General features: G+C 36.2%; 1 protein-coding gene across 3 annotated transcripts in view; it reads right to left on the bottom strand.

Annotated features, from left to right (window-relative positions):
* abca1a (ATP-binding cassette, sub-family A (ABC1), member 1A) overlaps positions 1-5,686 on the bottom strand; it is a 37,769-nt gene extending 32,083 nt beyond the window's left edge. For all 3 annotated transcript variants that reach the window (XM_058784776.1, XM_058784696.1, XM_058784614.1), the window contains exons 1-5: positions 5,528-5,686; positions 3,391-3,496; positions 2,593-2,686; positions 1,873-2,014; positions 1,664-1,782 (exon numbers count right to left, since the gene is read on the bottom strand). In XM_058784776.1, the coding sequence (XP_058640759.1) occupies positions 1,664-1,782; positions 1,873-2,014; positions 2,593-2,686; positions 3,391-3,456 (421 nt within the window). In that variant the 5' untranslated portion in view covers positions 3,457-3,496; positions 5,528-5,686. The remainder of the gene's footprint in view (positions 1-1,663; positions 1,783-1,872; positions 2,015-2,592; positions 2,687-3,390; positions 3,497-5,527) is intronic.
* Between the last annotated feature and the right edge of the window lie 8,534 nt (positions 5,687-14,220).

The raw sequence follows: 14,220 nt of genomic DNA on the forward strand, positions 1-14,220 counted from the left end.
AAAAAACCTTTTTCCGCTATAAAGGACCTTTTATGGAATGGAAAGTTTCCACTTATGTTAAAGTTTATTCATGGAACCATAAATACCAAAAAATGAACCTTTATTTTTTTAAAGTTTAGGCATCGCTTCAAACAGTTTAATGACACAAACCCTTCCTTTACAAAACCTCAAAGCAGTTTTGACTAGTTATCATACCTTCTTCAAACATATTACTAGATTGCATCGATGCATATGAATCGCAAGCGTCTCTGTGGCATGAAATGGTCATGTTTAATCATTGTGACTCTTGAGGCTTTCTAATCCACGGCGGGCAAAGCCAGCATCCTATTCCTCAAGCCCCAGGTGCAAACAGCAGCTCCTCTGAGAACATTAATTAAATGCTGTCAACTGTGAGTAAAGGTAACTCCCACAAGCCTCTCTCAGTCGTTACGAAGAGTTGTCTGTCTAAACAAAGGTCACAAAGTTGTTCATTTATAAGCAAGTGCATTGTGAAAGTTAGTGGTTTTTGCAAGTATCACTTCTGCAAGTGGTCATGCTTGAGGTAATCAAATAATGGGTGAAAAATGATCTAAAGACCTGAATATAATACAGGCTTATGCAGGACTGTAATGCAACCACCTGTCAGCTGCATAGCAATGCATTTAAAAGATCATAGCCGTAGGTCTATATATTGCTACGTATAATGAAAATCTTCTAAGCAAGAGAAAAAAAGAACAGATACTAATGACCACTTTTGTAGTCTTCAATACTCAAAAAATGACTAATACAGAACTTTTCTATTTGACGTTCAACACTGAATCTCAAATGAGGAACCACGCCTAATCTGATTGTCGGACAGGAAACAGACAGACAAATCCCCCTGGTGTTTGCGTTTCATTGGGTACACTGATGCTCATTGGAAATTAGGATGTGGGAAGTCACTAGTTCAACTTAATTGTACACTGAACCAGCTATACTGAGACCAATGTGAGAGCAAACAATGCTACAAAGTGGTAGAGTGACTTTAGAAACTGAAACTTAACTGAAATCAAGAGAAGAACTTATTACCTTTTAATGCATATTACTCACAAGAGACTGACAAAACTTTAATCTCAACATACATGAAGGGAACCCTAGAGATTCTGATTCCATGTATCGATTCTGGTTCATTAATGAGTCCATAAATGATTCTTTCAGTACTTTTAGCACAACATACACTAAAAGTAATAACCTGTTCAAAGGTTTTGGGTTAATAAGGTTTTTTAAGAAACTACTTTTAGTCAGCAAGGATGCAGAGGCTTTTATCACATTCCAAAAAGATTTCTTTTTCAAACAAATGTTGTTCTTTTGAACTTTATATTCATTAAAAAAAATCTTGAAATACATTGTATAATGGTTTCCAAGCAGTGCTACGGTTTTTAATGTTGGTAATAAAAATAAACGTTTATTGAGCTCTAAATCAGTATATTAGAATAATTTCTGAAGGATCATGTGACACTGAAGAATAAATTTACATTTTACAATATATTAAAGTAGAAAACAGTTCTATTCAATTTTAACAATATTTCACATTATTATTTTTAACCAAGTAAATGCAGCCTTGGTGATCTTAAAAGTCTTCATTCCAAAACCTTTGAACTATAGTGCATGTTGAAGATATTGAAGGTGTTTGAATGTGACGAACCTTCAGTGTTTCTCTGGAGTTTTCTCAAGGCCCGGACAAGTCCTTTGAAGCCTTCAAAGCTCTTGTCTTGTTGGCTGTAGAGGAGAATTTTCTTGGCATCGATGAACAGTCGGGAGATGCTGTAAATGATGACAGTGACACATATATGAGGGAAACTTCCATATATAGTCTGTAAAATCCAATGCAGACCCAAAACCTGAAATACTTACATGGAGTCATTGAAGTTGCCCACCACCCCGGGGGTCTCTCCAGGGGTGGGGTAGCGAAAGCAGGGGTTGTTGGCATTGCAGATGATGCCCTGCACCCATGGTAAAGTCCCCGCAGAGGGCATGGCCTTGTTGGGAAAGTGGCCTGGAAAAGGAATCAGATTTAGAGCAAATGTGTGATGTAAAATCTTCAACAAGAAATGCCCTTTGCAACCATATTTCTGCAATCTAATGCATTTAATGCAATAAAATGAGGTTTATTAAATCTGGAGAATAATTAGACAAAGGTCATGCATTTTACATGTCAAACTGGGAAAACTGGGTTTCAGAGATCTTGTGATATATAAAATGTCTTTTTCTGTTCTTGGAACTGTTTTGCTGTCCTTGACCTCCCCTGGGGACTGTGTGATTTCCAAAGAGGAGCAAATATTGACGCTTGAATGAAGTAAGACGCGGTGACACAAGAGGTTAAATAAAATGCATTCAGGATCTTTTCAGTGCAAACCTTTTTCAAAAGCAGTTAATAAAAATAGGCTTTAGAAAAATACAATCAAAATGATATAAACCAAACCAACGGCTGTTTTATTCATCTAATTTAGTCAGATTTATATTGAACTCTTGGGTAAGAAAGACACCATCTAAAAACTAAGCTCAAGTCTCATACAATGCACTTGCATTCAGTTTGTGGTTGTGTTTTGGGGAAAACCATCTTAGGCTACTTACATTCATGTTGCTCGTATGGAGGATAGTGGAGTCTCACAGATATCAAGATGAAAAAGATGAAGAGTGGCCATATGATCTCGATCAGCAGCTGAATCTGGAAAAAAAGACACAATAGTGTGTATATTTACTCATTTGTTCGTCATCCTGAATTGTTTAGGGTCCTTCCTTATGAACTTTAATCTGAATTCAGCAGCACAACATATCTGCTATTCACATATCCTGAATAAACTATTCTAGCGAAGTCCAGAAAATCCAGTTTATCATGACGGTTGATGGCTTTCCTGTTGACAATCTTGTTCATTTGCGAAACCTCCTGTTCATACGTTCAATGCCAAGAGCATGTATACTGTCATTATCATTTAATCAGCTTTCTGAAGTACATTCACTTACAAGACAGTGAACAAAACTCTATTTGTTTTGCTACCATTTTACATTAAGTATGATAAGTAATTCAATGGAAAAACATTTCCCTAATAAACAGCAATTACTTCAACATCTTAAAAACCACCTCACAATAAAACACGCTGAATGATCACAAATCCTATGTAGTTAATCTTTTTATTTATGTATTTATTCATTGCTTTAAATGCGGGGGTTGGTAATTCGTATAATGCGGTATCTGTTGGTGACCCCCGGAACCACACAGATGTCACCAAACAAAACAAAAAAAGGGAGCCTGGGGACTCCACATGCTTCAAAAGGCATTCGTTTTGTTGCATATGAAACTTTTTTCATTTATATTGATATTTTTACTGGTATTTTTGGTATATGATTGATTGCTCAGTTGCTCAAACTTACAGTCTGTCTCCGTCGGTAAGTGAAGTTCTTCCACAACAGCAAACCCAACTGAGTGGAGACAGCCATCTTGCCACGGATCCAAACTGCCCGTGCCTCCTCTCTGCAACTAGTAAGACAATAAGAAGCAAACAAAAGAGATAAAGCTAATGATGCCAAGCTCTTTTTGATCAGTCAGGCAGTTAGTCAAATAATGGTAAAGCATCTCATGCCACCTGGGATGGGACTTTATAATGTAGAGTGATGCAATAAAGTAAACAAGACATTTGGATAAGTAAACATTCAACAGATTGTGAGAATTTCCCATTAACATTTCAGCTGTTTTCCTTGTGTATTTTGTATTTAAGGCAGAAAATTAAGTAGTGTACATAACTACGACTACAGAATGATTTTGGATAGTTTACAAAGAAAACAGATTCATTCATAATCACCTCCAACGTTAGCAAGGTAAAATAATAATTTAACCACAATGTTTTGGCATTGATATAGTATCTACAAGCCATTCATCTTATCTTGTATAGAAGACTACAAGGGGTGAGAGGAAACGGTGCACAATGTCAGCATGTGGGTTGGTACATTGCATAATGAACTGAATCATAAATATCATGATGTCCTGCTGGTGTTTTGATTAAATTGTCTAGTAATGCATTTTCAAATTAATCTGAATGGTTATTATTCTTAACTAAATGTATGAGTCAAGGCTATATTAGGGGGGATTACATGCATTTTTTTTTTTTATGTATCAATTAAGTTATTCAAAAATACTATAATATACTATTTATGATATGTATTCATTTAATTCATGCTTAAAATGTTGTCCACCATGATACAGTGTGGCTTAACCAACATCCAGAAAGCAATTTTGTTGCCATGTTAAAAATGCAACCTGAATATAAAGATGACACTTTCTAAAAACTTGGTGGATGTGCTTTGAACTATAAAATAGCCCATTTCTCCTTTTATCACCACCTTTATTTGTCGCTGAGCCATTTACACTATCTGTATCAATCTGTTTCATTTTTTTTTTTTTTTTTGCTTCTGTCATTTTTCTACAGTTTATGCAGATATGGAACTCTGCTAGGTAATCTGATTCTTATGCTTATGCTTTTCATAGGCTACATAACATCATAAAGAGCGTCCCTAGCGGACGCGTCCATTTTCTTATTTTTCGTCTTGTTTACCATTTTCATCCTCATATCGCTTCTCTCGCGTCGTACTCTACTCTATCATTTCTTGCACATATACACTAAAGATCAGTTGTTTACTCTTTCTTTGCACTTAAAGCACGAAAAATAAACATGTCCATCACGACGGACTTAAAATATGTCCAAGCAAAACATGATGTAAGAAGAGTCCCCCATACATTTGTTTACTACACAATCTTTGCCACGAATTAGCCTACTTCTATGGAACAAAATACCAAATGACACCGATTCATACAATGAACTACAGACACAAGCTTTTGTTTTAACCATCAACCGTGTTTCTAATCATGGTATTTTAAAGATGCAAAAGAGTTGGAGATCTCAGTGTGCTTTTCATTGTTCCGCAGAGGAGAGGTTACTCTCGGTCATCTCGCGCAGACTCTGTTAACAGATGCTGAAGAGACACGCAGCACTTACAGTCTTCTTTGTTCATCTGTTTTTTATTTTGTTTTTGAAGTTGTCATTTTCTCAGTAGCGTACGAATGAAAACAACTTTTCAATATACATATCTGTCACGAAGCATTAAACCATCAGAACTCATCAAGTGTTTTCGATAAAATACACGATCGTTTAAGTTTTGCAGAAAAACAACAACAGCGCGTTTCTGATTAAAGAATTAGCAGGTTAAAATATTCATATACTTATCTAGCACAATTGCTGCAAGATAATACGTGACAATTTGTAATCAGATTACAACATAACAGACTGCCACGAAGCTTTCAGAGCATCGCAACTCGCCAAGTGTTTACGGTAAGAAAAAGACACAAATGCGTCACTCGCGTAATTTGTGGGAAAACAACAACAGCGTGTTTCTAATGACAGAATTAGTAGGTTTATGCAAAATGATGTATCTATAAATTAGTATAAAATTAAACTTGGCACAGAGCTCACTGCTCAAAAAAAAAAAAGAAAGAAAGAAACTCAACGTTACTCACCGTTATTTCGTGCTTTGAAATTATTATTCCTTATTTCGTATAAACTGTAATTCCTTTTGAGAAGAGAGAAAAACAGCTGTTCCAACTCTCTCAAAGCGATATTTTTTGTGGTGGTGCTTTGTGCTCTTGTGGACGGACCTTTTTCCTCTCCTCCAAGCTTTTATAGCGATGCTCGAGGTTACTGTCGGTCAAACGCGCTGCTGTTTGTCTTCGAGCCTCCATATATGGAAAGCACGTGCGGACCCAAAACAGCTCTTAAAAGGGCAACGCGGGTTTACTCAAAATCAGTTATTTTACTTTATTTTGTGCATCTTAAATGTGGTGTAAGTTCATACTACAAATGTTATGTATTTAATATTAATTATATAATCTGACAGATATCATTGAATGGAACAGGGGTAGTGCTGCAGTGATTGGATGGCACAAGGTTAACTGGTTCATAGTTGCTACAAAGATACAAATGTTTGGTGTGTTCAGCTTAACTGATTTTCAGACATGTTTGGATGTTTAAAAATATTAAAGTGAGATTAAAATTGGTGCATTGCATAAAAAAAATCTTAAACCAGATGGTTTGCTGGTTTTAAATGGTTTAAAATGGTCTTACAGCCTAGCTGGTGTTCAGCTAGTTTAACTGTTCGCAATGTATATTAGGCTCTTTTTCTTTCAGCATAAACCAAATCTAAAATAAATGATCATGCATTTGTTTTTATTAATGAATCCAAATAAACCATCTAAATAAAACTGCATGCCAAGCAACTAACTTAAGTGTTTTTCTGCAAATATAGCAATGTCTACCCACACTGATTTCCATTAGGAATGAAAGGATTGGAGAGAGAGAGAGAAAAAAACTTTTCTCCAGGTCATCAGGACCTCTGAGAAATGAAGGCAGGCTTCAAAACACTTTTAGACAGAACCCAGGACTGGCCTTGAGGGAAGATACTGAGCAAGACAGATATATAGCTTTGGAATTTAATTGATAAAGTGCCCTAGAAATCCACCAAATCACTCAAAATATAATGTATAGTACTAAAACATAGCACAGGTGACAAAAGTATGCATTTTACATCACAGTTTCTGTTGTTTTACTGAATCTTAAGTCATGTTCGGTTTGTCTGTTCTTAAACTTACAGATACAGGAAATGTATTCTGTTTACCTATTCCCTGGACTTTCTGCATCACTGGTCTGGCTAACCATGAAAAGTCATCCATTAATGAAATGCATTTGTGTAGTCGACACACACATCACATATCTCTTTTTTTTTTTTACCTTTTAGATTTTAGGATAAACTTTATGCATAAAGTATATCTGAGGTACGAATAACTAATTCACATTTTTTGGCAATATGTCTTGCGATATGATGAAGGAATTAATAAAAGTACTAATATTACACCTAGTTTTTTAATATGAAGTCATAAAAGGTTAATGCATCATAAATGTATTGCAAAATGCACTTTAAAATAGTATTAAATGGAGTATAGCATGTCAACTACCAAAAGTATTTCATGAAATATCATGCATGCATGCCAACTACCAATTTATTAAATTCCTGCATATGAAATATATTGTCATATGGAGTAAAAACATATAAAACCGGTAACACTTTACAATAAGGTGTCATTTGTTAACATTAGTTATTAATTTTTGTTAATGTTAGTTAAGGAAAATACATTTGTTCATTGTTTGTTCATGTTAGTTCACAGTGCCTTAACTAATGTTATCAAACACAACTTGTGATTTTAATAATGCATTAGTAAATGCTGAAATTAACATTAACTAAGATTAATAAATGCTTTAGAAGTATTGTTCATTCTTAGTTCATGTTTACTAATGTTGTTAACTAATGTTAACTAATGAACCTTATTGTAAAGTGTTACCATAAAACCTAGAAGTTGGGACAATTAATGCCATATATTAACATATACAAATATGTATGTTTATGTATGTATAATATATTTTGGACATATATTGTATATTGTTGACATACAAGGTAGCTACAATACCATATAAAATCATCATATTATTAACATATACATATCACTTTTTCTATGGGGATTTTTATGCACTTTATATGTCATATTTCCATATGAGATAGTTTACATGTACACTTTTAAAGTTGTATATCTATATGTTATATATTTTCAGTATATTCAGTGAAGTGTGATTCCATGAAGCGGAACCCAGCCTGTTTGTTTCTAACCACACAGTCAGAAAGAACACTGTGACTCTGATTTGACTGAGGGAAGGTAACATAGTGCCTTTTGTATTTTTGGTCATATGATCAGCACTTCCATCCTGTTTTTCATGCCGTTCACCTCTTTGTGTTCATGCAGGCCGTGAGGCTGCCAAGTGAATAACGGTGCTGCCCCCCTGCCCCAGTATCCTCTGCCAGTTTTGTGGAGTTGAGCCTCAGGGGCAACACTGTTGACACAGAGAACGAGAGCGAGGAATGAGAGACAGATAAACAAAGCCTCCGAGCGTGGCATGTGAAAACTCTTTTGCTAAGGAAACCACAATAGGGTTTTGAGCGCTGAGAGAGGAAGTTTAATATTCAGACTGTGGTAAACACATGTGAGTTTGTGAGACTTAAAGGAGCAGTTCATCCAAAAATGAAAGATTTGTCATTATTTACTAATCCTCGTGTTATAGAGAAAAACCATGGTGATTTTCTGAACTATACACACAAGTATGTTAATAATTCAGTATTACCATCCAATACCATGGTACTATACCACACTGTTTTTAAAGGGTCATCATCACCTGGTTGTTGTAAAGCAATGCCACCGCACGCAACACAAAGTTTTTGGTGTTACTGTTAAGTCACTTATCAACTGATATGCAAGGAGGAGATGAACTGTTTGCTGCATCAGTTGCTTTATATGGCCACTGACACACATAACTGCACACTTCCCAGCATGACCTGCAAAAGCTGTTGCCCTTTTAAGAGCACGCGCCTCGTTTCCGATGAGTCTTAAATTGCACAGCAGCAAAACGTTGCCTTTTCATGCGAACGGATACATTGCTAAAAACGTTAGACATAAAAAATCGTGCTTTTCTGCTGTCTACTGCTAAGAAGAAAAAAAAAACGATTTATTGTGGCATCATTAATAGCCTATGCATGTCTGTTATGACACCTGAGAAGCAATTGGGGTGTCTATTAAAACACAGAACCACTATGACACACTCACAGTAATCACAGTAATCTCCGTTAAAAAGCGTAAAAAGCGAGTCTAACACAATCGGACGATTTTTCAAAATGCGCGATCTTCTCAAAGTCGCGCGTCATAGTAAAAAAGCGCCTGCACTGAGAGTTTTCCCCAAATGTAGCAGTCTAAAATGCTTTAAAATGAAAGAATTATGCGAAGTCAAACAATATTTTCCCAGGGGAAGCAAATATCATCACTTATTTTCTGGCTCATCTCAGCAGCTGAGCACAAAGACTCGGTTTGTCCGATAGTAACCCAGGAGGGAGGGGAGGGGGTGCTGGATAAATATAGTTCCGTATACTCGGTTATCATAACATCTTGCTTTTGAATGAAAATATTAATGCATTATACATTTTATTCGACGCTTCTTTAACGGAATCTATTCATTCTTTGACTTGCCATTGCGCGATAGCCTGTTGAACTCATTCCATACTAGACTACATATTAAACCGAGTGTATGCCTATCTATCAAGTAAAGATAGATAGAGATTACAAGTGCATTAAATGTATTAAACGCTCATGTAATGGCATTATTATTGTAGGAACGCGTAGAAAGACGCAGGTTTAAAGGGAAGAGCGTCTTCCAGCGCGCTGCAGTGCTGTTATGACCGATAGTAACCTCGCGCGAGAAGCAGAAACTGGGGGAAAGGGCACGTGACATCACACTCGACGAAGCTTCTCGACTGCTGTGCGTTTACACGGTCATCATTAGCCATAAGGCATGTGATGCTCTTTACAGCTATGCATTCACCAAATACAAGCAGCTAGTTACTGGTGTGCCTCTGTGCTGAATTCAGGCCTGTTAACGCAGCTAGTTGGAGGAAGAGAGCTTATTGGCCAGCTGCAGGTGATGCTGAAAATATTATGTCATGATTGAAGCACAGATACAGTTACACAGAAAAACAACACTGAAATGCCATTCAAAATATTTCATTTCATTTTATTTTATTGAACTTTATTTTATGCTGGAGTCTTTCATCAGTGATCAGCAGACTATACTGTGGGGCAAAACAGCATTTCTGTCCATGACCTGGTCACAGAGGGAAGATTTCTTGGTAATATTGTTCCACCAGAGGGATATTCTCAAAGTTATAGTTTCAGCTGAACTATCCGCCACTTACTGATTCTGTGTAACATTGATCAGATCTGTAATGTTACATGGCCTTAGGGAGGTCAAGGGATATTTGTTTAAAATAGATTTATGTAACCTTAAAACACTATCCAACAACACTAAAAGGTATTTAGATGTTTTTGGACACTTAAGTTCTGTCCTGGCCTTGCCAATCCTTGCTTTCACATTCACGGCGTCGGTTCCACCTGTTTATTTACGATGCTGTGAAGGTATGTGAAGTCGTCCACCTCCTCTAGCGGTTCCCCTTCCAGCACGATGGGTGATGTGTTGGCGGTGTTGACCTTCAGGACCTTGCCCTCCCCTGTGTGGATGTTGAGGTCAAGGTAAGTGGAGTTTTCTGCTACAATGTTGGTCTTTTCCTGCATCTGCTGCTGGGTGTGGGAAAGAAGGGCCAAGTTGTCCGCAAAGTGAAGGTCGTCCAGTTGGTTCCATAGAGTCCACTGAATGCCGTTTCGCTTTTCCACTGTGGACGTTTTCATGACCCAATCGATGACCAGCAGGAACAAAAACGGCGACAACAAACAACCCTGCCGCACTCCTGTTTGTACCAGGAAGGCATCTGTGAGTTGACCGCTGTGGACCACTCTACAAGTCAGTCCCTCGTAAGAGTTCCTGATGATGTTAGACGAAGAGATCATCCAACGTCGCTGGAGATGGTTAGGTCACACTCTCTGTTAACCGGCTTCCAACATCACTAGGCAAGCCTTGACATGGATCCCCCAAGGGAAAAAAAGAGGGGCAGACCTCGAAACAGTTGGCGCTGAGACCTGGAAGCCGATGTCAAGAACACAGGCCGCACTTGGGGACAGTTGAAGAGACTGGAGAATCCTTGTCGGTGGCCTATGCCCCAGTAGGGGTAATAGGTGTAAGTAAGTAAGGACACTTAAGTTCAGATAAACTATTATAATTTTTGTTAATATTTTGAATTTATTCATAAAATAATTTATTTTATTTTATTATTATTATGACTGTTATTATTATCTTATTTTTTGTAACTATGTTGTGTGTTTATGTTTATTATTATTATTTTTTTAAATATTTGAGCCCAGTCTCATGAAAATATGTATAAATATTACGTCCAAAAAAAAAAAGAAACAAAAAAGAAACTCGTGGTATTGATACGCAAAAATGGACTTTGGCGCGTCTATGCCACGCGCCTTTTTGGCGTGCATTTAATACGCAGTTTTCGCGTGCATATGATACGAAATTATTTGACGTACTATTTATACGCACTTTCATGAGATCGGGTTGAATATTTCTATATAGTTTTTATTAAGTTTTAGATTTTAGTTTTATTTATTTTAGTATCGAGAAATGTTGCAACTAGCTGAAGTAAAATATTTTTTATATTTTATTATTTTTGATTATTTCAGAATATGTCCTTGAGCTTAAAATTTGCATTTACATTTAGATTTAGTCATTAGACGCTAAATCGACTTCCAAACGAGGACAATAAAGCAATCAAAATCAACAAAAGACCAATATGTAGGTGCTGTGACAAGTCTCGGTTAGTCTAATGCAGTACACGTAGCAAGGTTTTTTGTTTATAAAATAAAGTAATATGATAAATGTAAGGAAAATAAATAATGAGAATGTTGAGTACCTTATTGTGTAGGTTAATTTATTTTCTTTCTGTCTTTCTTTGTAGCTAAATCTGGCCTTAATGTATAATTTTACCATGTGAATATTTTATACCAATACAAATATGAATTAAGAGATTACTATTATGCAAAAAGACAGTTTGATAAGTCTTAGGCAATCTGGAGGTGGTTATTTACTTTTTTCCACTTGCAAACCTTCCATTTTTGGCTCATAACACCACATTCCCTCTTAAACCTGCTGCACATTTCAGTCATATTTCAGATGATAACAGAGTCGAAGTGAAGTCTGACAGCCTCTGTATGACATGTGTGCTCTCGGAAGGCCTAGCAGCTGGTGTCAGACAGAGAGGGACATTCATAGGGAAAACAGCTGTCATGAACACCCCACTCACGATGCATGTGATTTCCCTGCTCTGCCTTTTGCCAACCTCATCAGTGTGGGTTTTGAGACCCGAGGGCTGTTGTAGGGCCCCTCGACAGGGCCCAAAAGTGCTGACTGCATGCACACATCAACTGCAGCCTTTCCTGGATTCCAACTTATTGTTGAGAGAGAGATACAGTACGGCTTATTAGCAGGGGTCAGCATTGCTTTTGATATATGAATAAGAATATTATCCTGTACTTCAAAAATAGGCTAGTCGCAATTCTATCTGAAGTATGCATGCAAGCAGTAACCTCCAAGTGTGTCATTTGTAGCTTTTAAAATAGGCTACTTTCTCTTAACCAAACCTAATATGCATTCATAGATTGATTTTCACAGAAAAAAAATTGTGCTTCTAAAAACCACACAGCTCTATTTCTGATTTTATGGGTTCTTTATGTGTTTATTTGGAAAATATAAACTTAACAAAATCTTGGATGATGGATTGTTCGGTATATGGTTATCCAAATTTCGTCACGTGGCATTTTAGGTTCATAAATGTGGTTCCTACAGTTCCATGTGATATATTTGGATGAAATCTATGTGTAAGCGTCACTTCACGTGAACCTCATCAACTTCATGTGAATCTGAGCATTGCTCAAACTAGACAAACATCGCTGAACATACATTACTGCTTGAACCTTTGATTCCCTCGTGTGCATGTTTTTTGTGATGCCACAAAGCTCACCATATGTTTATGTGGGTCTGTGTTTTACATTGAAGTCAAAGGTAGAGACACTATATATAATGTATTATTTAATAATGATTTAAATTTTTGCCATTTTTTATAAATGTACAAGAACAATAATAAAAACAGAATACATTAAAGGTATATAAAATGTATACATAATTTAATCAATTTTTAAAACCCTCTGGAGTCGGTAGCACCATCTTTGCCAGTAGTTGCATTTTCCTTGCTCAAGTCTCTATCAGCATTGTACATCTTGACATTGGAATATTTGTCCATTTCATTCCAGCATTGCTCAAGCTCAATCAGACTAAATGGGAACTGAATGTGAGCCATAACTTTTATGTCATTCCACAGATGCTAAGTTGGATCACAGTCTGGACTTTGACTGGGTCTCTCCAGCACATTCCTCTTTTAGGACTGAAGGCGTTTCTCTGGCCATTGTCCTGTTGAGAGATGAATAAAACTCATCTTGCCCAGTCCCAGAGCTCATGGAGACTGAAGCATATTCTCTTCAGGGAGTTTTTTTTTTCAGTACGTTTTGTACTCAAATGTTTTTCCTAACATCCTTCTTCTTTCCTCAGAGAAGAATTCCCGAAGCATGATGCTGTCAGCACAGTTGCATGACTCTATTAGATTAGATCTCACAGAATTGAGGCTCAAAAGTTCAGTTTTGAGCTGATCAGATCGTAAAATTGAGAGTCTCTCATGTGTTCGGCCAAACTCCAGCTGAGATGTAATATGAGTTCTCACAAAGGCTTTCTGTGATACAAGCCAGCTGTTGTGTCATTACAGTTTTTCTCAACTCTGTCATGATTGTGGTCTCTTAGGGCTTAACTTTATCACACGTTTCTTTAAAACAATAACTATTATATAATCAACTGAAATACACTGTCGGTGATTAAGAGACAATATGATGAGCTTATGTTTGCTCAGATATGCAATGTCAGTTCAATACATAATGTGCCTGTAAAATCTGTGTATATTTGTTTTTTATGTACCTCTTTTGAACACTTTTTTTGTACAGAAGTGACAATGTTTACAAAACATGAAATTCAAGCTTTTTTCCTCATAAATCGTCCCATAAAGTATTATAGATTGACACTCATGCCAGGGCTTTAATCAATTAATTAATAAATACTGACAAAATAATGAAGTATTATTATATGAATAATAATAGTTATTATAATTACTTACTTAATCATCTTCGTCTCATGAGAGACAAAAGGCTGTAGTTATTATAATAGTTATTATTATACTAATTAATAATAGTATTAACATTGATTATTGATATTATAATACTTACTGGCCTTGAAGAGCTTTAAATGATCATGAACTAGAAAATAAATGAAGTAAAATAAAATAAATACATATTATCATTGTTGTTGTTATTGATTATGGTAATAACAATTTTCATTAATTATTATTACATATATTATTAAATGATACAAAAAATGTGAAAATGAACGTATGTAAGAGTCATACAATGTGAAGTGCTTTCAGTACATAGACAGAATGCAGTAAAAGAGCTTTGGATATTATTATATATTCTTTATAAAGTCCAGGAAGTGACTCCGACTTTTCACGAAACGTCCTCAGATTACATGATCATTCCTGGCAATATTAGACCTGGCATTGTTGTTCAGA

Source organism: Onychostoma macrolepis, chromosome 01 (assembly GCF_012432095.1).
Source record: "Onychostoma macrolepis isolate SWU-2019 chromosome 01, ASM1243209v1, whole genome shotgun sequence".
NCBI lineage: Eukaryota > Metazoa > Chordata > Actinopteri > Cypriniformes > Cyprinidae > Onychostoma > Onychostoma macrolepis.